General features: G+C 36.2%; 1 protein-coding gene across 9 annotated transcripts in view; it reads left to right on the forward strand.

Annotated features, from left to right (window-relative positions):
* PCLO (piccolo presynaptic cytomatrix protein) overlaps positions 1-27,869 on the forward strand; it is a 370,143-nt gene that overhangs the window by 289,062 nt on the left and 53,212 nt on the right. For 2 of the 9 annotated variants that reach the window (XM_048062703.2, XM_013180418.3), the window contains exons 17-22: positions 3,484-3,577; positions 9,459-9,530; positions 13,608-13,788; positions 14,983-15,177; positions 16,406-16,588; positions 27,403-27,544. In XM_048062703.2, the coding sequence (XP_047918660.2) occupies positions 3,484-3,577; positions 9,459-9,530; positions 13,608-13,788; positions 14,983-15,177; positions 16,406-16,588; positions 27,403-27,544 (867 nt within the window). Of the gene's footprint in view, positions 1-3,483; positions 3,578-6,381; positions 6,445-9,458; positions 9,531-13,607; positions 13,789-14,982; positions 15,178-15,396; positions 15,648-16,405; positions 16,589-27,402; positions 27,545-27,869 lie in introns of those variants that run through there. The other 7 variants (XR_010826476.1, XR_010826477.1, XM_048062702.2 and 4 more) reach the window with 6 other exon arrangements.

A 27,869-nucleotide genomic window follows, 5' to 3' on the forward strand; every position in this document is an offset into this window, starting at 1 on the left:
GTGATTGTACACAGTGGCTGACACAACTAACTTTCTTATAGACAGCTGCTGCTTTCTTCTCATAAGCAGGGGCAGCCAGATACTTTGTTTCACAAATTCCAATGACCTTCACATTTTTCAATAAATTAGAAGACGGTGAATAGCATATTTTGAAAGAAAAAATAATAAATGGAACTATGTAGAATGACTATGAGCAAAACATAAGAGCAAAAACGGTTACAAATCACTTTCATTAAAAGATATCGGTCAGAACCGAAAACCTGAGTAAGAAAAGACAAGAGAGAGGACTCATTTTCCTATAATTGAGAGCAAAAATATTTTATTACCTTGAGCTCATCTATGTTGTACCTTTTTCTGCAACTCTGATATGTTATTCCTGAAGAGACAAAACTTTTCCTTGTAATGTTTGTGAAAATGAAGTGGTGCTTGCTAGGCATTGCAAATTACTCTCTTTAAAAGAAAAGAAAGAAAAAAATGCATATCAGTATTCATTTCTTATGTAAAAATTAATATTATTTTTATAAGATATACATTTGAAATGAGTTACTGAAAGTAAAATTAATACTGGAAATAATCATTTTTAAATAAAAATTCAAAAGAAACAAAAATGTGCTTAGGTTTAAAGAAAAATTTCTTTGAGCTGTAATTTTCAGTATGGAAATGTCAGTAAGGTTTATTATTGTTCATACTTAATAATATCTAAATGTATCAAGAGGCCTCCTTGCTATGTTTACTCAGAATCTATTCAGTGTAGTCCCAGAAGCAGAGTAGTATGGTCTGTTCTTATACTGCATTTCCACTATCACAGTATCAATATATGTGACATTTGATGGGTTTGCTGACATACCAGTTTCAAGAAGCTGATGCTACGTCCCCTTCAGGACTTTGGCTCTTGTGTTCTAATTGTACTGGCTCAGTAATCTACTGATGTTGGTTGTTCTCCATGTACACTTGCCTGGTACTCAGCTCAATTACTTCGTGAGATTTAAGATAAATACCAGATCCATTGTGCCTAGTCTCCTTTAGTACACAGTAGCTTAATTGCATTAACAACAAAATATTTCCATATATTCAGTACAGTATCTTTTCAGCACGTGGGAACCAATATTTTCAATGGACGGTGGACAGTTACAACACGAAAAAAGGCTATCTAAGCAAATGATCAGATTTAAAATCTACTGAGAGCTGAAAAAGAAGGAATAGAGGAAATTTCTAATCCAGAATCTACTAATACAGTCATTGATGTTGTGTTTTAATTTTTGCAGAATTCTTTTGAAAAGCAGTACTATTACTTTTAGTGGGAATGCTTCTGGAGAGTTTAGTGTGTACAGCCACCAAGTCCAATGCTGTATTTCTGTATATATGTAAAGTAAAACAGTCCTCTAAGAATTACAAAAGTGAGAAGAAGAAAAAGAAAGAAAGAAAGAAAGAAAGAAAGAAAGAAAGAAAGAAAGAAAGAAAGTAAGAAAGAAAGAAAGAAAGAAAGAAAGAAAGAAAGAAAGAAAGAAAGAAAGAAAAAGAAAGGAAGGAAGAAAGGAAGGAAGGAAGGAAAAGATAGAAAAGTAAAATATAGAAAATCTTAACCAGTAATTTATTACATTTACACTTTTAAAACAGTCTTAATGAAAAACTGAGAAACCAAACAACAACAACAACAAAAATCCTCATACACTGCGCTAATAAAATAAGCAGTACTTTGAAATAATCCTGGGAACTGGAGCTCAGTCATCAATACTGTTAAACTTTTAGGCCACAGGTAGCCATTATTTTTGCTGAGCTCAACTAGCGTTCTCCAAAAAAGTTTATAGGCCCACTTTGGGAATTACCAAGCTGTCTAGTAGGCAGCTTGGATATAGCCACCCCTTTTTCAAGAGTAAGGCCACTGCACACGCCAGAATAATTAGAAGTGAGCACTGCACAATAGTATTGAGTTTGTAGAATGAAACTGGTGGTGCTGAAGACCCAGCATTGGTATATATGTGTCAATGAAACACAGGCATGTTTCACATAACTTTAATTTGGACTCACACCAGCCTGGTACCATGCACGGTACACATTAGTGTCTGGCTGATTAAATGAGCCTGTGGAGTGCATCTTTTGTATTAATCTCATATGAAAGGAATGTAGTTCATCAACTGTGAGACTGCACCACAGTTTGAACCAAAACATGGTTCAGTCTGAAGTCAGAAGTGGGACAATCAGGAGAAAACCACACTACCAAATATTAATGTAAAGGTACCATAAGGGAGTTTAATAGGGCAGATACAGGTCTTTCTGTGCCATTTCTTCTCATAAAGAGCTGTCAGGCATTGGAACAGGTTGCCCAGGGAAGAGGTGGAATCACCGTCCCTGGGGATGTTCAAGGAAAGGTTGGACCTGGTGCTTAGGGACATGGTTTAGTGGGTGACATTAATGGTAGGGGGATGGTTGGACCAGATGATCTTGAAGGTCTTTTCCAACCTTAATGATTCTATGAGTCTGTGATTTGGTCTTAGCGCTGGACAAGGTCCTGGATCTAGTAGCAGATGTAATATGTGTGACCTTACTGTATAGGACATTTGAACCCAAGTTAAACTTGCAGAGTAGCAAAAATAAGTTCTTTGCCTTATATCTTGCTGGATTTTCAAAATACTGAAAGCTTTTTATGTTCTCCTACCAAGCTCTTTTGAGATATCCATTAAAATTTATGTTAAATTAAAATTGGAATGGAAGCAGATCAGACGTCAAAGCTCACGGCACTAGATGAATCCATATGCTATTAAAGATTTGTGTATTGCTTTCCCCATCCTCAGGAAATGCAAAGTACAATAGAAAGCACTGCCAAGTCTTTTTTAAAAACAGATTATGCAGCCAAATTTTTATTCTTGGCTATTGATAAAAGCAATCATGAGCTTGATGTACTTTTATGTTTGTTTCCAGTGTAGTTAGAGGCAGAGGCAGAGAACAGGATCAATAAGAAATTATTGTTTCTATCATTAACAGGATATTATTTACCCCATGGTCTTCACTGAATGTTCTAGTGAGATGGCAATCCTGTAATTAGAGACTATAACCTATAAATATAATTGGTTCCTGGTACTTTAAAGTGATAATAGGAAGATGGTCTTGGAAAAGAAATCAGTGCATTATCACTTTCATTTATAGTCAGAGCACAACACATACAATGAGAGAATTGCATATGTGCATTCGCTGACTGATGCTTTATGTAGACACAATTGTAGGCAGCAATAGCCCACTGAAGAGTCAGAAGATGTCAAGAAAATATACTAAGTGTAGTGAAACAAAAACAAAACCAAAACAAACAAACAAAAAATTAGGCTGTCATCCTCTTGTAACCCTCAGTTGTTACAGAAATAAAGGATATTTTTATTTTCTTTTTCTGAGATTTTTTTTTTTTTGTGGGGAGGAGGAGTTGTTTTGTATTAGAACTGAAAGAAACAAAAGATTGTTAATGTGATGTTTCCTTCCTTTGTTCAAATTCAGTGCTGAGTACAAGCGGAGAACTAAGTATGTGCAGAAAAGCTTGAATCCTGAGTGGAATCAGACGGTCATTTATAAAAATATCTCTGTGGAACAGGTGCGTAAGTGGTAATACTATTCAGTGCAATTTGCTGCTGTATTTATTTATGTGGTCTGCAGTGCTTATTGTGCAGTGGCACTGGCAACTTTGTGAACTCCTAAGAAATCTTGCCAAATTCAGGGGAAAATTGTAACTATTTCCTCGCCTCTGATAAAGATCACTACATCAATTCTCTTTTCTTGTTCTTTCTATTCATAAAAATGATCTTTTGTGTGGATTACGTTCATAAGCATGTCGTAAGTATGGTTGTGTTATTTCTAAAAATGGTTATGGAACACAGGGAGGGGATAAATCCAGACAGAAGCTGCTGAAGTAGATGCAGAAATCAGCATCACTCTTGATTCCAAATACCATGCAAGTTCACAGAAAACACAGGTCTTAAAAACATTTTCTTGTTCAAAAATGTTTATGAAATGTAGAGATACATGTTTACATTTAGCAATAATTTACAGCAATGGTTTTGAAATATGAATCTGTTCAACAAAATTCAGAAGAGATTTAATTTCCTTGTTACAGAAAGATTTAAATCACATCTGGGGAAGAGTTCAATGGAAGCCTTCTGTGTCTATTTCTTAGTTGTTTCATAACTCTAACTGACCCAGGGGGTTAACTGAGGCAGTATGTAGCAATCCAGTCTTCTTTTTCTCCATCTTCCTTTTTAAAGAGACCTTTTACTGTCTGAAGAAGGCACAATGGACAAAATGATCAGCCTGTTTAAATTATGAAGCATGTTTTATAGAAAAACATCTGTATGCACTCCCAAATCTTTCTGCTTTTCTTGGTGTTTTGTTCTTGATGCCTTCAGCTTTGTTTTTCAAGGCCATCTAATTTTTCAGTACTTCAGAAAAAAAGCCTGCAAAGATCAGATTCTTTCATGAACCAATTTCCAATGCTTTTAATATACTTCTCCAACATGACACAAAGACCTCAGTATTATCTGCTAACTTAAAATTTGCTTATTCATTCTTCCTGCTCATTGAGTTGAACATAGATTAAAACATCATATTTTGCATGGAGCAAAACCCCTCTCACAGAGGGACTTGCATGGTTGCTCATGCAACATATACATCTTCTTGCTGTTAGAGGCACTACCTGACATTTACTTCAGAGGCCCCCTGTTATCTGTATCTAACCACTCATAGTGGTTTTGGTTTGCTGGGTTTTGCATGCTTTTTCTTGTAGGCTTGCATAAATGGTGGTTCACTGACAGTGAAAGCCTAAGGAATAAAAAAACCTATGAGGTTTGTATTGTTGCAGTATAAACCCTAGGTCTTCTGTGTTTGATAAGAATGTTTGGTAAGTCTTAGCAATATTTCCAAACAACGTGGTCTGAGCTTCACATTTAAGAAAGGCTCCTCAGTTTACTTAATTTGCTTTTTGGTTCTTCTGTGACATTTCCAGAGCTGTAATTAAGGGTGTTGGATGTTCAATGGCTGTTTGGCAATTGGATAATCTTAGTCTAGGATTTATTGGACAGAGATCTATATGTTAGAAAATCTCTTTATATCTTTGATGTCAGTCTTTTGACTATCGCTTGATGAAATTTGCTTTTAGGTTACATATTGAATGCTTTGAACTTTTGCTTTCTATTTGCAGATCTCCTTTTCTACCTCTCATACTTTCATGCAGTGCTTACAATTATAAATTTGTGTTTCATCCTAGTATCACATATATTGTATATTTTGTCTTCTCACACAGAAGTGTATGCAGGCAATAGTGTTTCCTTATATGGCTTTTATCTAGTGGTAAGATACTGATGTCAGTGTTTCTTATATTGTGTAAAATTCAGTGCCTTGATTTAGAGAATATACAGTAAACTACATTCATAACTCACCAACTAATTCCACCGTGATGGGAAGTACCCTCTACAGTTTAAAGAACTATCACCAAATAACAGTACATTGTTTGCACTCATAGCTCTCATGCATAGAAATTTCACAATAGTTAGGAGCATGAAGAGAAATGCAAGATAATAATCATGATAGACTGAAAATGAGTGTTCTGGTCAACAGACAAGCACAGCTACATCAACACCAAGCTGTAGAGTTAGCAGTCATTCCCTAACTCATGAGTCTTTATAAATATTATTTCTTCAAAGAAGCATTTCCTTATCCTCCATCAAAGCATGGGTTGCTTGCTGACAGCAAATAAGTATCATTAAATATTTCCTAATATAGTCCTTTCAATGTCACTGTCTAGACTTTAGCTAGTTGTACAATTTTTCATTTTCCTTTACTCTTTCATAACCTCGCTGAAATTAAAGTGAAAATAATTATGAGAAATACATCTCTCTTTGAAATGAAACTGACTTTTTCAAGGTCAGAATGATTAGTTTTATAACATAGCACATTCCATTTTAACAGAGAAAAAGAAATAAACTGAATATTTAGTATTTTGAGTTTTTTTTTTAAGTAACAAAGTGTAGATAATTACAGTTTGACAAGAATACTGAGTACACACATTACAATATTGCATAATAATTGCTAACTCAAGTCATGTGCCTACTCAGATAAGGAAAAGAAGCTTTAGGATGATTTCAGAAGACGGTAAAAGTTGAAAGTTCTGCTACTGGTTAGGTCAGTGGTCTAATGTATGACCACAATATAAGATGTGGCATTGTTTGCCTCAATTTCTTATTTATTAAAAAGCAGGCAAAAGTGTTTCCTTAAATAATGGATATAATTCATTAAAGCATATGGTTCTTGCTATTGTTCATATTCTTAAATTGAAGATAATATATTTAGAAAGAGTATTATAATCAAGATCCTTCAGTGATTCAGGAGCCTAAATCTTTTTTCCAGAAGTGAGAAAAGATTTCTTATGAATCAGCAAGGTGCTGGCACATAAATCTTGGACAAGAAAATGTAAGTTTCTAAATTATCTATCAAAAGTCTTTCTGTCCTCCCGCATACTGAAGCATAGCATTATGGAGATTAGTACCTTTAAATGTTAAATATCAATGGAAACATAAATGAGTATAATGCATAAGCTAATACAATACCTTTATTTCTACTCATCAAATATCCTGACTGAGATTGCAAACTTTTAAAATATTTCTAAACTGATTATAGGAATTTACTTTCTGCATTGGAGAAAAAAAGAACTGCATTAAAATGATGTCTTTCTTCCAGTCATAAGTTGTATAAGCTTTCTCAAGGAGAATCCATCAAATATTTCAAGTAATGCCTTTTAATTACATGGGCTAGCATTATCAGTCACAACACCAAGGGACCTCTAGACATTCAAATCCAGTAACTATCCTAGCCATTGAGTGTTCTTTGTCCTTAGTAATAGTACATAAATACATCTTCAGAAAAGCAAATTTTCCTCCTCTTTAAAACTCATTTCATTTACTGCCTAATAAAGCTGTTTTGATGGTTTTTCATTGTCATAATATTTCATAAAAGCTTTATCAAATTAAGAGGCTTAAAATAGATAATTCAAAGAAATGTAGAGTACTGCAAGTTTTCAGCACAGTTTTATTACCATAAAAAATGCTAGCAAAGTAGGATTGCAGTTACTGGAAAATCTTCTCTATTTTCCCATTTCCACAAAAAAATATTTCAGCTCCATATTTGTTTATTGCTGTTGTGTTATGTTGTGTTGTGTTTTCTTTTGTTTTGTTTTTCCTCTGGATCTATATGTTCTTCTCTCTGTCCTTGCACAGCCATAACTTGCAACAATTAACAACTATATCCTCTCAAAATAACAAACGTTGAGACAATGAATTTCTGAAAAGTATTTATATGATTCCTGTTTTTAAGGGCAAAAATGCATATACTTAGTATAGCATCTAGCAGAAAATAGTATCACCCAAGAAACTAAAAGTATCATGGACCACAGGTTGCTCAACTTATTTTTCAGATTAGTTTTCACATTGCAATTTTGATACTCTCTTTGAACAGCAAAGAAAATAAATTTTATTTAGTCAAGGAAATCCCCTTTACATATATTCTGTAAAGGATATTCAAGACAGAACCTTTCCCTTGTTCAACTTTTTGCTTACTTTTTGAATGGTATTTTTAAGAAGAATATGTTAAACGTTGCCTAAATAGGTAGGATTAAAACAAAGAAAGATTAAGGAATTGCTCTCAATTATTATTTTTGGTTTTTAATCTTAGTTTTCAAGTCATGTTTTTGCCTTCTTAAAGAGTACATCATAGATGCTAAAAGTAACACAATTTCCTTTTGTGTGAGTTTACTGGGGTATGCTGATATTAATATGATTTCCAAAGAAACTGGATTTGCATAGCTATTCATTTTTCTAAAATTAGCTGTGACCAAAAGATATTTATAATACATAATAATAAGATGAAATTATTAGTTAAAGGCAATTTAAAATTATTAAAAACTGTCTGAACCTGTGTTATATTAAACCAAGGGGAAGCGGAAGTAAATGGGAAATGATGCTCTTCTTGAAAGTGTATGTAATGTACAGTAAATTTTATAGCTTATGATTTTGAACAACTCAATCTTTTTTTGTCCCTTTCTCCTAAGCAGCAAATTAATAATCAGAGCAGCTTCTGTTGGGATGATGACCTTGATTATTAAATAAGATTTCTGGTTGTGATCTCTTTTATTCAAGTATGTGAACAGTGTTCTGTTTTCTTTAGCAACACTTAGAAGTGTCCAACAAATTCTTCACTTACAACTTTGTAGCCTGACTCCACAGATATCTCATACTCCCCATGATTTTGTCTTTCCCTCTGTTAAGTCATGTTAATTTATTTGTTGCCTCTCTGCTAGCCTTTTGCTCCAGTATACAACACCAATAATCAATCTTGTTCTCCTTACCATCAGTCAACCTTCTTCTTCTCATCTGTCCCCATGGATCCCTGGGATGACACTCAGATCAATCTTTCTAATAAGGTCAACTGCTTTGGACCTCAGTTTCTCTGCTTTGAGATATCTTTTCATATAAAAACCTTTGGTGAAAGATACCTTTTTGTATAAAGACCTCTGGTGAAAGGTCTAGAGGGGAAGATGTATGAGCAGCAGCCAGCAGACGTCCCTTGCTTTGTTCAGCCCAGAGCAGAGGAGGCTGAGAGGAGGGCTCATGGAGGCCTGCAGCTCCCTCACGAGGAGAGCAGAGGGGCAGGCGTTGAGCTCTTCTCTCTGGGGACAGTGATAGGACCCGAGGGAATGGCATGGAGCTGGAACATGAGAGGGTCAGGCTGGGTGTTAGGAAGTGGTTCTTCAGTGAAAGGGTGGTCGGACACTGGAACAAGCTCCCTAGGGAAGTGTTCATGGCACCAAGCCTGCTGGAGTTCAGGAAGCATTTAGACAATGCTGTCAGAATTATGGTTTAATTTAACTGTGTGAAGCCATATGTTTGACTTGATGATCCTTGTGGGTCCATTCCGACTCAGAATATTCTATGATTCTATGATAAAAAGACTTCTTTCTTATATTAGCCTGTTAGAAGGGTGCTTGACACAGCTATCATGTTTAACACAGTCTGCAGATAATAAGTTTTGATGGCTCTCATTACTGCCTGGTGGTAAAACTTGTCCATGTCCGGACCATTTGTAGAGTCTCATTGACTGCACTGAACTTGTACAGGTATTAAAGCCAGATCATCACAGGTGAGGCTATTTCAATAGGGTGTTTTAAGTAACACATATGAAATTTCAGTTTAAAATGGTCTTCAACTAAATATTGAAGTTCAGACCACTCAGACTTGATAATGAGAAAAGCTGCAGAAGTACAAAAAGAGGGCTTTGAAAATCAGTTTGGCTCTTGTGGTGGTCACGAAACTGCCCATCTGTCACTATAAAAAAGAGTACAATGAGGAAATAATGAAAAGATACCACCATACATAATTGTTTTGAAGTTTATGATAGCAATGGGGTTAATTTTCTTATGACTTAAATTGCAGCTGAAGAAGAAAACACTGGAAGTGACTGTCTGGGATTATGATAGATTCTCATCAAATGACTTCCTTGGTGAAGTGAGTATCTTCTTTCTTTCTCTCTGCCCTTGACCAGTTAGAAAGCTGATGAATGGCTTGTTGGTATTTGGACAACGTTTGCTTACAATGTATGAGACTAGTAAAAACACATTAGGTATAAACTCTCTTACAGCACAATATTACTGCTGACTTCACAACAATTGATCATAATTTCCTTCATTCACACATATAAGATGCCTGTCTTCATCTTGGTAAACTGTGGGTAAATTCACTCAGGACTCAACAGAATGTTACTTCACTGATTTTATTTATCTATTTATTTTTTTGATCCCAAGATGTGACTGAATGGTGGATTCTTGTTGTGACTGATAAAATGCCAGCCTTGATTTTAACATAACACAGGAAGGCTGAGCAGGTATCAGTCTTTGGAAATTATTAAAGGATTAAATTTTGCCATCAAGACACATGGTAGCATATCCACAATTAACAGCAAGAGTGAGTTATTTGGTCTTTCAGATTCAAGGTCGCCTTTATAACACTAAAAATAGTAATATCATTGCCAAAGTATAAGTGAAGGCGAAATCTTGTAAGGCCTGAATACCCTGAATACCCTGGTAATTAAAAATAGATGAGTGATCATGGGAATCAGTGTGATCTCTCTTTTAAAAGCAAACAAACGTATGGACATATAATACAGAGTTACCAGCAATAAGTATGATGTCAAATAAGTAATTAAAAATGTTATTACCAAAGAGGATTATAATTAGAAATGGAAGCCCAGAAAAATCGATTGCGCAAATTACTGTTCATATACAGAGTAACTCCGAATACCTCTGCTTAGTCTGCATTCGAATTTAGCTAAAAGGCATTCAGTTCAGCTCCAGTACCCATTTGTGTAATTATAAAACTGAGCAATCAGTGTTACTATTTGAACGATTACTAAAATAAATGTATAGGAAGCAGCTACATGATTACTTATTTCCTGCATGCCACATCAGAATTCCTGTTGGGTTCAGCATATTTTTCCAAAAGCTGGGTTTTACTGAATATTTACGTCACTGTCATTTATGACATTTAGAAAATGGATGCTCCAGCAGCTGCTTCTACAGGAAGATTTAAACTTTGCCTTCAAATATTTTAAACCTCTAGAACTATTTTATTTATTGAATTATTCAAACTTAAACATGAAAACCCTACTTCATGGAAGAATGTCGGGAAAAGACCAACCAGTGTACCTCAGGACCATTTTGAAGTCCAGGGTACTCAATAAAATGGGATATCCAAATTGTGCCCTACGGAATTTGTAATGGACTTTCACAAAGGCACAAGCATAGCTACTTATGGGTATCAAAGACTGCTGAAAAACTGAATAAATTCAGCATCACTTGCATGCCCCAGAAGGTACATGGCACATTATGGTTCACATTGACAAGATACATCTCTCATTTCCAAAATAGAGCTGCTAGACAGTATTGCCCATTAGGAACAATCCTCAACCATGTGTGGTGGTTTTACCCAGGTGGGCAGCTGAGCTCCACCACAGCTGCTCTCTCACTCCGCTTCCTTAAAGGGAAAGGAGGAGAAAATATGATAAAAAGGGCTCAAGGGTTGAGATAAGGACAGGGAGATCGCTCAAATTATCACAACAATTATCATCATGGGCAAAACAGACTCAGTGTAGAGAGATTAGAGACATTTATTGCCTGTTACTAACAAGCTAGAGAAGTGAGAAACAGAGAAAAAAAAAGTAAAAACACCTTCCTCCCATTCACCCTCTTCCACCTGTTCCCCCCAAGCAGCGCAGGTGAATGGGGGAACGGGGGCTGCGGTCAGTCCATGACATTTCATCTCCGCTGCTCCTTCATGGTCTCTCTCTTCCCCTGCTCCACATGGGGTCCCTCCCACGGGATGCCATCCTTCCCAAACTGATCCTGTGTGGACTTCCCATAGGCAGCAGCTCTTCAAGAACTGCTTCAACATAGGTCCGTACCACGGGGTCCATCCGTCAGGAGCAAACTGCTCCAGCACAGGTCCCCCATGAGTGGCAGCTCCCCTCAGATCCCCTGCTCCTGCGTGGGCTCCTCTCCACGGGCTGCAGCTCCGGCCCGGGGCCTGCTCCTGCGGGGGCTCTCCATGGGCCGCAGCCTCCTCCAGGCCACATCCACCTGCTCCACCGGGGGCTCCTCCACGGGCTGCAGCGTGGAGATCTGCTCCGTGTGGGACCCATGGGCTGCAGGGGGACAGCCTGCTCCACCAGGGGCCTCTCCACAGGCCGCAGAGGAGCTTCCTCTGCGTGCCTGGAGCACCTCCTGCCCTCCTTCTGCACTGACCTTTAGGTCTGCAAGGCACTTTCTCACTCCCCACTCTCCCAGCTGCTGTTGTGCGGCAGTTGGGTTTGTTTTTTTTTCCCCCTTTCTTAAATCTGCTCTCACAGAAGCACAACCATCATCGTGTATTGGCGCAGCTCTGGGCAGCGGTGGGTCCCTTTGGAGCCAGCTGAAACTGGCCCTTATAGAGCAGCTTCTGGATTCTTCTCACAGAAGCCACACCTGCAGTCCCCCACTACGAAAACCTTGCCACGTAAACCCACTACACCATGCTGTCTTGCAAGTTATTCCCCAGAACATTAACAAAAAACACATGAGAAAGCATGCTAAGTAGTTAATCCATGTAGATTAATTTTAGACTTAACCAGAGAGACCAAGCCAGGACATATATGACATATGAAGCTGAAAGAAAAACAGGAAAGAAAAAATGCTTCTAACCTCGTAGAAAATAAAATAAAATAAAATTAAAATTTAAATTAAATTAAATTAAATTAAATTAAGTTAATAAATACATAATACAGATGTAAAGTAACTTGTCCATCTCTAAACTTCAAGATGCTTTCTTTTATTCAAGGTCTTGCAATAAACTGCCAAAGAAATAGTTCCCTGAGGTAATCACATGCTTTATTTGTCTAGCACTTCTAAAACTTCCCTACTTGACATTATTTTTAACCCTCTCACCTTAGAGATAAATGCAAGGCTATTTTTGTCCTTTCCTTCACTCAAGACTGTGATGACTCTTTAGTACTTTAGAGAATCACAGAATCACAAAATCATCTAGGTTAGAAGAGACCTCCAAGATCACCTAGTCCAACCTCTGACCTACCACTAACAAGTCATCCACTAAACCATATCACTAAGCTCTACATCTAAATGTCTTTTAAAGACCTCCAGGGATGGTGACTGAACCACTTCCCTGGGCAGCTCTTGGCCCTTTCTACCACAAAACCACTGAGTGTGGAAGGGTCTTTATTGCTCCCATTGTTTTTTATTGGTGTTTTTTTTTTTAGGATTTATTTTTAAAGAAATTTCCCAAAACTCCTACTAGCAATCCAAGTGGCCTATAGAAGATGATTTTGGCTACAATATTTTTGCTATTTTTTATTTTTATTTTTGGCATGTTCCTAGTTTAATTGCCATATTACCATTTTGTCTTCCTTTTTCCTGCCTGTTGAGGTGTGAGGCTTAAAGGGCCTATTGCACTTTACTGTTATTTTTGGAAGTGCAAAGGTATACCTGTTCTTTTATTCTTTTTTTTTTTTTTTTTCCTACAAATTCTGCAAATTTGTGGAATTTTGAAAAGAATCAACAAGACCCAGTCTCATACTACTGAAGACCTTATTTAAAACAAATATGAAATTATTTGCCCCTTTTCTGACAGAAAGGAGAAAATAGCTATGCCCAATTCTTCTGTTAGGATATAGAAGAGGTAGAATGACTAGTACCCTCTTTTGCCTTGCTATCAAGCAAGTGCTCACAAGCTACTCCTTAGTCATCTTGGTATGGAGTTATGCATAAGCTAGTAGTCCCTACTGAGATCGTGCTGAGATGTATCAGTGCAGACACAGCACTATGCTAACAAATGTGTGTTTCCAACCACAGCTGGTTTACATCAGGCTAGGTTAGAGCATGAGCAGAGAGTCCTGAATCTGATAGCACACAGCCTTTATGCCATTATCTGTTTATATTTGATTGCAACTTCTAGTAGCACAACTGTAGACTCTTCTGCTGTAAACCATCATACATAGATCAGATACAAGCCGTATATTGTGCTTTGATTCATTTATAGGTATTGATTGAGTTATCCAGCGTCTCTCAGCTTGACAACACTCCTCGGTGGTACCCTCTGAAAGAACAGAGTGAAAACGTTGATCATGGGAAATCTCATTCTGGACAGAGTAGCCAGCAATCTCCAAAACCATCTGTCATCAAGAGCAGAAGTCATGGAATCTTCCCGGATCCCTCTAAGGGTAGGAATGACTCAGTGCACCTGATATGAAGTGTTTTTCCAGATGACAGGAAAACCTTTGCTATTTGTAAGTTCTCATGGAAACATAAAGATACTGCTATGAAGTTTGCATAAACTTTTATTAAAGACTTATTTCTCTCTGTGGTTAATTTATCAGAGACCTGTGCTGAGGCCTAATTTGAACCAATCAGTGCCAGACAGCTCACTGAGTATTTGTGTCATTAAAAGAGCCATACCTAAGCTCTATGAGCTTTTCACATCTATAAATTCTGTGCCTTTTTCATTTTTTTCTGGTAGCCTTGGCCAAATTCAATACATATTTAACTTCCTATTTTTTCACATTCTTTAAATATTCTATGGCATTTTATCTCCTGGAAATGTCACATTAATATTTTATAGAATAACAATTATGCTGTAATAATGCATATGCATATCCAGTCAATGATAATGGGCTGTAGCGTATTTCACGTGCATTGGAAATCAGTGGAGCTGATACAGTAGAATGATACTAGGGCTTACAAAAGGAGAATTGATCTCAATGTCTCCTGCTCCAATAAATTTATCTCTGCTTTCTTTCTTTCCTTTTTTTTTTTTTTCCTTATACTAAGTACTGGTGGCCAGTAGCAATATCAAAGCAATAGCAATCACAAAAACAGTCTAGATGAGAGGCTCAGGGTGATAAGACTTTGGTCCATCTCTTTTCTATTTCTCAGTAATGTTTTGCTAGCAAATGGTGTCTATATAAGATCTATATCTAAATCAGAAGTTACTACAGAGCGTGTTGCAAATTAGAGCATTTATTTGGCAGGACAGAGGGTAAAAGTTCTTGCATTATATAGGAATTCATTAACAGCGTAAGGGATACTGGTTATCCTCTACATACTAGAGAAGCATAAAACAGAAAAGTCTTTAGGCTACCCCATTGTTCCAACAGTGTGAAACAGTGCCGGAAGCATAAATAACAGGTGATGGAAACCTATTAACAAATGAATTGTTCCCTGGGCCAGGGAATGGTGAGGAAGTAGAAAATATGCTTAATAAGAGTTTCCTAATCACAATATATCCTGAGACTTTGAATGGTGTTGCACAGCTTTATTGATTGTTCTGGAATGTAGCTAGAGAGGCAAACTGAGAGAAAGAAAATGAGTTTGTTTTTAATAAATGCAGCAGTTGTGCTTCTCCATTTTCTTGTTAGACATGCAGGTGCCCACCATTGAGAAATCCCACAGCAGTCCAGGGAGCTCCAAATCTTCTTCTGAAGGACATCTACGCTCTCATGGGCCATCCCGCAGCCAAAGCAAAACCAGCGTTACTCAAACCCACCTTGAAGATGCTGGGGCAGCCATCGCCGCTGCTGAAGCAGCTGTCCAACAGCTTCGTCTTCAACCAAGTAAAAGACGCAAATAAATTCCTCAGCATGGCAGCTTAATGTTCATCTGTTGCCTTTTTCCCTGCTGTCCTTCCCTTTTATTTTTTTTAATGTTCTTGGCACACTGTGCTCACTCTTTTCGATGTCTTTCTTTGTGTGCCTGTGTGTGAATACATATAATTACAATATTCTCTTGTATTTAGAAGTCTTTTATTTATTTATTTATTTTAATTTATATAGACTGCAGTGAAACTGGCTGTTTCTCCATCATTCCCTTCACTCATGGTCCATGATGTTCCATAGTTGTGCATGACTCACAGAGAGTTCCATTGTGTGGTGGTGTTTTGATGTCACTAAACAATGACCAACGAAGTAACCAAAACCGGCAGAGATGCAGCTGCCAGCTTTGCAAGTTGCACACAACAAGTGCGGAGGACACGCTAACAAGAAGATATAACTATGAATATTAATCAGCAGGACAGTACCGTATATTAAAGAGGAAAAAAAAAAAGATGTAAAGTTGAAAAAATATATATATTTTTAACTGCATGGTTAAGATATCAATTTTTGAAGCATGGTTGTAAATATTTAACATTTTTTTTGAAATGAAATGTAATGCAACCTTCTTTCTTAGTCTCTCACATAATATCATATTAGTGATGAGCAAAACAACAATACACAAAACAATTAAACACATAAAATAATTTACAACATCAGTTTTTGACATTGTTAACAAGTTGTCAAAGTCAGAGTTGAGAGCTAAGTCAGTCTTCGTAGTTCAATTCTTCTTGTATTTTTTGTACCATAGGTTGATTAAAGGTCGGGATAGGTTTTATCTGACATCTTTAAACAGATTAATAAATTAGAACTTTTCAATAAAAAAGCAAAGCTCTCCAGAGATATAAGACCAGCTTCTGGTTGTTGAGGATTTAGTTAATGGCAAATTCAAACTCTCTGACAGTGGATTCATTGTGTTTGTCTTCAGGATTTATTATGATATGCCATAAACTTACCATGGTATAATTCAAATCCTAAGGGGAAATGATTTCCTTTGTCTTCACCATCATTAATAAAAGAAACAGCCAGTTTTAATACTCTTTAATGCTGTGCATGTGGTGTCTCTTTGGTGTTTGAAAACACTACTTATTTAAATACAGACAAAAACACTTCTGTTTGCATGAATAACATTTAAGCTGGTTCCATCTGAGGATACATACTCTGGGTTTCCATTTCACCCACACTGCCACAGCAGCACATAAAAGCGGTCAGTCTAATCATGCCAGGAAGCAGCACAGACACAGCATAGCAGGAGTCCTCCCTATTCAAAGAACTCAGTCTGACAATCTGCCTCCACCAGCCAATGACAACAAAGACCAAAGCCAACTAGCCCTCAGGAAAGTGATGTCTGATGGACCAGTCAAGCCTGAAGGAGGTGAGCAGAAAGACATGGTTAAGAAACCAACCACATCCCAAATCCTTCTTGCCATGTCTACTAATTCATCACAATATTTAATTATTTATTTTACCCCTCCATTAAGTGCTGTGTTAACATAAATCAAGAACTCTGCTTGATTTTTCTACATCATCGCATAATTCCTTATCATAAAAAAACTGTGCTAAGAAACATTACAAAACAACAAAAGTGTACACTACCATTCCACTGGAGGACTTAAATCATTGATGAAAAACTTTGCTCATGTTGTTACCTAACAAAAAACATGCAACCACATTGGTCTGCTTAAGCATGATTAAACATACCTTGTGACAAAACCTAACTACACATTTTTGTTTCTGGAATTCTAACTGGGACATCAACATTTTTTTTTTTCTCTCCCAGTATTGTTATGCCATCAACAAACATTATTTTTTCAAACCACCAGTGGAAAGGAAAGTTTTGATCCACCTATAGCTTGATCTCTTGATAACTTTTCTGTCAGACTCTTAAATTCTTTTCTACCTGTAGACACCTGTCCATCAAACCTAAATGCTGCATATCATCAACTTAACCACTCATCACAAATAAAGAGCCAGAATCTCAGTTGGTTCAAGTTGACAGTGTTCTTTTGAAATCTGGAGCATTTTGCTTGTTTCCAAAAAATCTGAGGGATTATCCCAATAAACTTACAGACCGGACTCCCAGATCTTCTCTTGTGTTGTATTCCCTTTCAAATCTCATGCAAATCATCAAAGGTTTTTCTGTTAACAATATCACACACCATGGGCCATAGGATCTGTCTGAAAATGTATGAAAGAAAGAGGACATGATATTTCAAAGGATAAATATTAAATGCAAAGAGTCATTAATGTGATGTTGAAATGGCTAATTAACAAGGGCTGATTTAACGAGTAATTTTAAATATTGTATTTAGAAATAATAACTTTTTTTTCTTATCTGAAAACATTTAAATATGTGCATATATCACATGTTACAAATATAACATGCATGTGTGCAGCGGCACACATATTCTTCTCCCTACAGCTCAACTCCAGACACTCAGTTCAGGCCGAGGCTGAAGGAGATCATGACACTAGTTCACAACTGAAAGGTCCATCCTATTATTAGGATGTATACCACAGAAATCTAAATAACTTGTGATCTTTTGAGGTGTTGCTTCTGTAGACATTTATTATAAAGTCTTGCAGTCCTACAGTGTCTTTTGGCAGAGAGGAACAATGCTTAAACCTTTTCCTTATATGAGCTTGAATCATGTTTCACATATATGGTATTTATGATAGAGACAGGCTGTTGGCTTCAAGTACCTTTGCTACCAAGCATCTTTTCTTTTAAAACTGTGAAAAGGACATGTATTAATATGCATTTGGCTCATAGGAGTATTAGAAGCATCTTACAGACTCCTGGGAATAAAAATGCACATTAATATTAATATATTAGTGAGGCTGGAGTTGCTATGAGGAGACAAGATAGTTTTGTTTCTTTACTTCTTTTCCCTTCTGACAAATACAGACAATCCGTGGTGGCCTTCAAAAACATTATAAGTTTGGTTTCAGATCTGTTTGTCTTCTTACAATTCCCAAACTAGTGTGTCCTAATTTATTCATATAAGGCAGGCCACATATATGTACCATTTTGAGTTTAATGGATCTCAAATGCATTTTAACAGGAACAAAAGGTAAGATTAGTTAACTGCAGTTTTGTCGAGTATTCAAGTTAAAGTAGGAGAGATTATAACCTTGAATGGAAAAGGTGCTAAGACACTCAAACCAGCTTTCAAAGCTATTGGAAAAAAAAAAAAAAAAAAAGAGGAGGAAAAACAGGAGGTGAAGGAAAGAGAGTCTTCCCTCTAATTCAGAAACTCTAGAAGTTGAGACAGTTGTGAGCGATGAATATTAGGACACCATCAGTCAGTTTGCAAGTTTATTTCTGTAGGAATGGTTCATGGCTGTGTTACCCACACCTATCATAACCTACCTTCTCAGCACCTGGAAAATAGCCCGTTATGAATTGTCTTTATGGATTGGAACAGTCATTTTAGCCAGTTAGTAAGGAATGATTTTGCATTTTTTTGTCACTAAATCTCAAAGCCCTTTCTTAAAAAAAAAAATTACAGATAATATACAACATTATTATTACTATTAGCACTACTATACAGCACTCTGAATTTATCAGAGAACAGCATCTTTTAGAAAAGGTCTTTGCTTTTTCTAGGCCAAGCATGCAAGGTGATAGCAATCTAGCAAGATTTCCACAAAGTCAATAGGAAAAAAAAACTCTGTTGCATGATTATCAGTCTTTCTACACCTAATTTAAGAATTTCTGCCTTTAACCTAGTCTCTCAGTACTTTTTTTTCCTCTTGCATTGAATTGCCACTTGAAGAAAACAAAACAAAACAAGAACCTTCAGTCATTCTTAGAATGCCTCAGAGAAATCTTTCTCTACTTCTGAACCTAGGACCAGAACCTAGAACTATTGGATTTATTTTGTTACTTATTAATTGTATGTTTGATAAGAAATGAAAAGGAAATCATAAACAAAAACAGTATCCACAGTATACGTACAGTATTTTGTGAATGCATGGGCCTTGCATCACCTTAAGTTTGTTGGACTGAACTATTTCTGTACTATACTAATACTATATTCTGTATTTATTTTAAACAGTAAAAATGTATTTTAAGCAATCTGTTTTAAACTTAAGGTGAAGATACAACAGAAGACATTGGTCTTTGTTCAGTGCGTTTGTAAAAGCCAATATTCAACTACAACATTTAATTAAAAATAAACCCTGAAGTATAATTTCCTTGTTGCCTGTGAGAGATAAGAATGCAATCTGCAAAGAAACCAATTGCATACATTCCCCTCACACCCTTCAGAGAGGAACAATAACATTTCAGAGCAAAACCTTTGAAGGTAGAAGTTGCAAGGGATCCAAGCCAGAGGGAGACAGCAGTGCTTAGGTTTGAGTTCATTTGAATTTGTTTCTGTGAAAAAAATTTGAATCACTGCCAGTTACACATTCACATAAAATAAGCATTCCTTTCAACATAAGCTGAGTATTAGGATTTATTCACCAGACGAGTCAGTTTTCAAGATGGACTGATAGTCCATCTCCTTCTAAGTCAATAATTTAACCCACTGAAGGATCTTGCCCATTATGTAGAATTTATTGTTAGGTCACTTATGTTTTAAATATAATTATCTGTTCCTCAGATAACTAAACAGTTACAGATATTCAGATGAAAACTATTGTTTTTTTCTGGGTATATGCATGTAGGTGTATCTGAAATATAGTTATTTACTGATTTTATGTAAAAGGCCTTTTCAAGGACAGTTGATTTTTTTTTTTAAGTGAACAACATGCTTTAGTTTTTATTACTCCCAATAAGACAAGTTAGAAGGACAATGCACAACGAAATTTCCCTTCAACATCAGAGTAAAAAGTAAAAACATTCACCAGTTGGAGCACAGTAAATTAATATCTAAGTAGCTAAGCTCAAATGTTATTGTAGTCATATCCATTTTTTTCTACACTTTCAAACAGGCACTCATGAGAGGGAAGCTGAGTCAATACCTTCTTGCTAGAACATCCATACAATGATGGATGCCAAGAGATCAGAGCTTTTAGCTGCCTTAATATGCACCTCCTTTTCTATCTGGCACACATTAAAAAAACAAAAACAAAAACAAAACAAAACAAAACAAAACAACAACCAAAAAAAAAAAAAACAGGAGGAAAGTACTGCTTTGCTCCTGACCTGAATTAGTTAGCAATTCTTCAAGATTTATTAAAAATACATTGTATTTCAGTTCAATGTCCAAACACACCTGTTGGTACACACCTGTTGGTACCACTATCACTAGGAGGTGGGAACAATTTGATGTGGTACACACAATACATTTCTACAGCAACTTCTATCTATATTTCCTACCTTTTATTCAGTAGATATGTTCACCTAATGTGATAAAGGTTTTTCATAGAATCATAGAATGGCTTGGGTTGGAAGAGACCTTATAGATCACCTAGTTCCAATCCCCCTGACATGGGCAGGGACACCTCCCACTAGACCAGGTTGCTCAAAATCCTATCCAGCCTGGCCCTGAACACTTCCACTTTTTCAGCCTCTGACATTTAAAATCACAGGATTTTCTGAAAACTTCCAATACTAACTAATGCCTGTTTCCCATCTCAAACAGAACATTTAATCTTTTACATTTTCTACCGTGACCCAAAAGCTTTTTTTGTGATACCATAAGAGGATACTACTTCCCAAATAGTCATGTGTCAAATGATTATATTGTTCAGAGAGATGTCTACTATCAGACCTGACACTGGTGACTTCCTGCAGAAGTAAATGCACTGTGTATCAGCATTTTAGTAATTGTATCCAGACAAGTCCATCAAATTATACCTCTTGAAGACCCCCAGTTTGAAACAGCTTAGCTCAAAAAGCAGCATGCCTGCTTTTGGCTTCTTTGGTCAACCAACTTTGACAAGAGTTCACTTGAGTGTCAGCGTAGCAGCAGGTTAAAGCTACACAAATATTAGATGTGATATATGTACCAACAAGGTATTGGTAGCACTCTAAAATCCATGATACAGGTCCGAGCCAGCACTGTGTAATTTCTAGCCACTTAGCTGTAAAAAAAATAAAGAATATAAATTATAAATTGACATGAACTGTCTAAACTTCTATTTACTGGTGTTAGCAACAATGTAGAGTGAAAGGAAATTGATTCCTAGGTTCTATAAATCTTTTGGATTGGGTTGACTGTGGACTAAAATGCCTTCTTACTCGGGCTCCCATTAGGCCTATACCTATTTTCACACTTCTAATAAGCAATGCCATATTTTCATTTTTATAAAACAGTAATTTAGGATGCTTTCTTCACACTTACATAATTTACTGCCCTAAGCTGTTTTATGACTAGCTTCACCAGTCTCTTAATTTACCAGATAAATGGGCTTTAATATTGCTGCAAATAACCAATTTCCAAGAATCATTTCCAAAACAAGAACAGTACGTCCTCACTCTCTGCAGACAGCAATAATCTGAGGCTGTCTTTTGAGTCTTGTTTCAGTCTAAAAGCTGGCACATTTTGCTTTGGCTATTCCTGCTATTTATTCTTCCACCATTTTAAGATGACATGCAATTTCAGGAAATTGCTCAGATTCTTCATTTGATAACTCCCGTTTCAAAAGTCTATTAGATGGTAACCTAAGCCTACAGAGCACAACGAAGAAAATTATTTCATCAGAATTTCTTTGCTGGGTAAAGATATACCATCACCACATTTTTGGATGACTGCTATTCTGCCACCATTACTCACTTCAAATGGTAAATTGCTCTGCAAATAGTTGAACTGAAATTTCACAAAATATCACTACTCAGTGTGTGGTCAAAGCTGTGCCTAATACACAAATGAGGCTGCAGTAGGTGAGACCATGATATAAAATACTGTTCAGTATGAGGAATAATTCTGACTATCAGAACTGACCTGGTGCATATCCCTTGCTGATGGATTATTCATTATTTATCCACACTCTGTTGCCGGTTCCCGAAAGATGCAGCTAGCAGTCTTGACAAAAGGATTTCATTCTGCAGAACTTCACAGAGCAAGCCAGAGCAGTACTTGCTTTTAGCATGAGCAACCGTTTCTTGAAAGTACGTAAACAGGCATTTGGGGGCAGCGAGAGCTTGAAGTACTTGAAACAGAAGCCAACTGAGAATGAAGAGTAGACAAACTTCTGTCAGAAGACTGTGTGTGTGACATGCGCTATCTGTTGTTTAGCAGATAAGTTTCCAAAGTAGATTTGTGATTTCACCTGCTTCCATGGACTTGCATTACTCTGAGGAAACAGAATGATGCTATCAGCCTTCTTTGTTACCCAGGCCTTTTCACAAGACTGCAAGTTTTAGAGAACTCTTTTTTGTTGTTGTTTTTTTTTTTGTTTGTTTTTTTGTTTTGTTTTGTTTTCCCAAGCAATTACAGGCAAAGTCTCAAAACTTATTCCTGAACTCCTTCTCAAAAGCAATTTTCCATCCTCCTGCTTGGTTTACAAACAGGATTCTTTCAATGTGTTTTGATAGTTTGGTTTTGGCTTCTAGACAGATACCTGTGAAGGGAAACACACAACTGAAAGGAAGAGAACACAGTTTCTGCAATTTAATGGCCAAGAGAAAGTTGAGTCTGTTCTTTTATCCACAGGAACCACAGAACTGCATAGTCCCATTTTTTAATTCTAAATCTTTTTATTTTTCAGCTTTTGGTTTTAATGCCCACTCACTGTAGAAGAATAGCTGCAGGGTCTGACAGCCCTGGATTCTTTCTATTTTCCTACTGACTGATTTGACTCTTCATAGCTGTAGTCTTATGTGAATTATCTCTCTTACGTTATGTTTAATAAAACCATCTTCTCTACTGTAAAAAAAAGACTTTTCTAAAAAAAAAAAAAATGTACAATCATATCACCCATTCTTTCTTTTTTTTAAATTGAATTTAATTATTATTATTATTATTATTTATACTAAGGCATGAGTTACATGTTTTCCCTGGATAAAAAAGTTTTCTGACGGTCCATAAGCCAAAGCAGAAGCAAAAACATAAACAGAAATCTTTTTTTGCCATTCAAGCACATGCATTCAACTAATACTGCAGTAAGAATAATAAATATATATTTTTTTTAAAAAACAACAACAACAACAGGAAACCTACATCAGAAATATGGTTCTGATTGACTTTTTTAGCATTAGAAACAATTATTTAAGCAATTGAGAACTCTTCCAACCATTTACATATTATTCACTAGAATGGTTGAGCTGAAATTTTTGCTCATGTCAGCCTGTGGAGAAGGCAGTAAAACAATATTATTCAGTGGTAACGTTAACATTGCATTGCTGGCTACTGATTATCAAATCTTTACCCATCAACACACCTTCAAAGTAGAGAAAATTTCTTGTCAGTAGGGGAACTCAGCTAAAATAATATTAGCAGGTGAAAATGAAATCAAAGCTACACCAAGAACAGAAATTCAGTGCACTCTGAGAAGGCAGTCTATATTAGAGATTTAATCTTTCATTTCTTGTTTATGTTCTTCCCAGCCCAATGGCTGGGCAGCCCAGACATCACTGAAGTTATAATCCTTAGAAAGTACCAAATACCTGGCAAAATGAATAAAGAGTTAACAGAGAAATATCTGAAAACCATACCTCTCCTCTCCCAGTAAGAAGCCAAATGATCATACTGGGTAATGATCTTCAGATAAATTGAAATTACTTCAGCATCATGTGTAACTGGCAGCAAGACTTTGCATATAAGCACATGAGAAGCCAAAACTTCTCATATGAGAAGCAAGAGGACCAGAAAATAATTTGAAACAACAAAGGGCGAGGAAGCAAAGAATCAAATGAACCATAGCTCTTCCATAATCTAGATACTTGGGATACTTGATTTTGAAATTATGCCAGTTCCCTTTGTCCAAGCTCCTATTCAAATAAATGCTGTACATTTAGGTGAAACATGAGCATACCTTGTATTATCAGGCACCACTGTGATACCAGAAAAGAATATCCAAATTCTGTGCCTCAGAATACTGTAGTGAATCAATAGCAAATTATTCAACTTCCTAGAGACCAATACACCACCCTCCAGAATTTTGAAGTCAAAAACTAAGAATTTAGGCGTTTTCTGGCACAGGCAGCTGTCAGCAGAAGCTCTAACTCAGAAGTAAACTTGCCCTAATCTCACTTTAGTTACTTGTCCTTTATGTGAATAGGAACCCAATTGTCCAAGAAAGGTGGTGATTGCTCTGAGTCTTACAAACCTTCACAGACCTTTTTCAGGTCTAGTAAGACTGGAAGGATACCAGAGTGAACTCAGCCTTTCTTATTAAAGTTCCTAAGACATTTGTATTTGTTTAAAGACAAAAGGTAGGACTGGAAACCAATATACAAACTAGTTCTTTGCATGTGAGAGCAGGGAAAAAATTCTAACTTGTGCCTTTACTGAGTGTAATCTTACTTCGGTTATTCTAACAGACAAAATATTGTCTGGCAACAGGCATCACCACATCTTCAGAACTTATAAGCATCCTATATAGCCAGCAGCAGTAGCTTAAAGGTTTAGATTTGTCTGTAAAAAATAGTCATATGGAAAACGCGTGTGTCTCGTGAAATATGGAGGAGTTATCTGTATCCAGATTTTGAGTTTGTCACAAAAACAGCTCTAAATCTATTTTTGGATTTCATCTCTTGTCACAAACTGATGCGGTAGTTCATTACTCTCATAAAGCAGACAAAAAAAAAATAAGAACATTGAACTTTAGAATTTTCAAAATCCAGTCATGAATCTAAACTTAGGCACATTATACCCACTCACCAAGAGATATTTCAGAAAATGATCAATATAGGAAAAGATGTAAATTAGGGAAAACAGTACAGAAACTAAAAATATGGCATACTGAATGTATCATCAGGATACAGCTCTGTCAAAAGAAATAATTATATTCTGATTATAAATGGATGTAGAACAACAATTAAGCCACTTACAAATGCCTAATTCAAGCTTATTTGGCACATTAAACTAGATTCTAGATTTTAGAAATCCACCAGTTATAAGAAATTACTGCAGGCACTAGATTTTACAATGAAGTCAATAAAAATAAGAGACCAGATGCGAACCACCCTTGCAGCCACATATGTTATGGTTGAGATGTATGCCACACTAAGTAAATTCATGCTTAAGGGAAGGAATAGACACACTTTTTTTGTGCTAACACCATGCTGCCTTTGGTTCCATGGGTTTTGCAGTTCTGTGTCTATATGGATTGTCCTCACCTATGAGATATTTGCCATACCATGACTAAAAAAAAAAAAAAAAACAAACAAACCAAAATCAACAACAAAAACAGCAAAACAAAAATAACCTCAAAACCCCTAAATATCAGAAAGCCATACAGGTCACTCAACCATCACGAGAACTGAGGTGATGGATTAGTTTGGGGCAGACATGAAAGAGCCTCAATACAGGTTGTTGAGTATATGGAAGCTAATAGTAATGAACTATAAAGGAGAGCTTGACCTCTCTTTTCCCAAATCTCTTTTACCCAACATTTTCCATCAGCAGTTTCCTGACATGACACACCACACACCTTATTCATAGGAATTTGCTTACAGCACCACAGACTGAAAATGATGGAGTAACTGCTGCTCACAGCTGGCTGAGCAGGACACTCTGCAGTGCTCTAGCTGTCTGTGCTGAGAAAAAAAAAAAAAAAAAAAAAAAGTAGCTTTTTCTCCAGATGAGATACTGAGAGTATCTGCTAATAACACTGATTTTACAGTTTATTAATCTGTATTAACATCCAAGAAGATAGCCTTTGATCAATGTACAAAGTTAAGAAATTGAGCTAAAGAATAATTTTGTCTCCAAATAATTTAGATTGACAGATTCCTTTGGTGGTTGTAGGCATTATTGAAACAGATGAGGTTAATAGAGTTTAAAGAAAAAAAATGTGACAGCTCAGTTTAGCAGTGAAGAATCACTTTGCAGAGTAAGAGTTCTATCTTAACTGACAGCTCAGCCCAAGGACTGATGGCATGAGGAATGCTTCATTCCTCTCTTCTAGTGTCAATTATTAATCTGTTTTTGCATTATATTTGAGAAGTCACAGTCAGCTTGCTAGTCCCACATTAGGTAGCATGCAGCAATCTTCACCAAAAATATTATTCATCCAGTAAAACATAAAAATAATCTTGGTTGCCAGCTTAAAGCAAGACACCACTGGGGCTCTGGCTCTTATTTGAAGTAATTTCCATTTAGATACTTGATTATTTTTTTGTTTAAAGAAGGATTTCTTTTAACTGTTTGCATTAGAATTTCACAGTTCACCAAAGTAACACAAAAGTTCACTAAGGCTTCATACAATAATAACTTTACAGGAAAGTATTTTATATTCAGTATATATGCTGAGCCAGTTGGAATCGATTAAACGACAATTGTTGATGTAGTTGATGAGAAAAAATAAAATTTCCAAAAAATTCAATTAATATTTCTCAGTTACACCAGTCAATATGAGAATAGCTATTCCTTTATCAGTTATTATGTGTAATGTCACTGTGTCCTTTTTTTATGTGTGTGTATATTTCTCAACTTGCCAAAGGCTGAATACTAGAAAACTTGTTCATGTTTAACTCCCATTAAAATATCTGCATTAAAATTTCAGGTATACAGTAAGAGATATCCAGATAGGTAGGAGCAGTTGAGAAATACAATGCAGTTGCAGTGTTATGTCTGAAGGGGGGTGGAGTTCTTCATAGAGCTTCTGTGACTATAGATGGTGTACTTGTATTTGCTTTCAGCTTTCTCACCTCAAGTCATCAAATGCAATTAATATTTCATGAAGAATATGTGGAAGGCCCACTGGGGCTCTCATTTTTACAGGGTCAGCCTATGAATTTGGATGAATTGCTGTTTTTCTGTAGCTTTAATCAAAAGAAAAAAAAAAGTGTTAATCAACTAACCCATTCTTCTTTTCCTTCAGGACGTTGATTTGAACTATTAATATGACTGAAGAAAAAAATTACAGTGATATACTGTTTGATTTAGAACACCTTGTTCTATGTGAAAATAAACATCATCTGCAACAGATGATCTCATAACACTGGAATGTAAAGTAAAAAATGAAAGCCTTTGAAGCATGTCATTTTGATATATTCAATTTTTTTCTTAATGTGGATGGCACTGTTATCTTACAAGGTTTTTGGTAACCCATTGTTCTTACCCTGTACAGCAAGGTCTACTAACCACCGACCTGCAGAAAGTTCTGTCTCCACTGGCTCATCAGCCAGTAGTTTTGGCAGTGGATACAGCATGGATAGTGAAGGCAGCAGCAGTGCCACAGGAGAGAATAATCTGTTTCCCATCCCAAGAATGTAAGGCTTTTCCTTTAATATACTTTAATATACTGAATCCTCTGTCCTTTGAGAATGTGTAGCACTTTCACTTGTCAGTCATCTTCTTATGCAGTTTTCTCTGCAGATGAGTTATGCATTAGAATAGCAGTTAACTAGGTAAAATTCTCAGAGCTCGTACCTTCCTTTTGCTTTGTTGAACATTGAATTGTTATTAACCAACCAAATCTCTACCTAAACCTCATAAATTTATTGTTGTCACACAGGAGAGGTTGCCTTTGATGCAAGTGTATAGAGATGAGCTTGGGTTATGTTTTAAAAGTGCAGTTTTCCTAGGCTAGAGAAT

Source organism: Anser cygnoides, chromosome 1, assembly GCF_040182565.1.
Source record: "Anser cygnoides isolate HZ-2024a breed goose chromosome 1, Taihu_goose_T2T_genome, whole genome shotgun sequence".
Taxonomy (NCBI): Eukaryota; Metazoa; Chordata; class Aves; order Anseriformes; family Anatidae; genus Anser; species Anser cygnoides.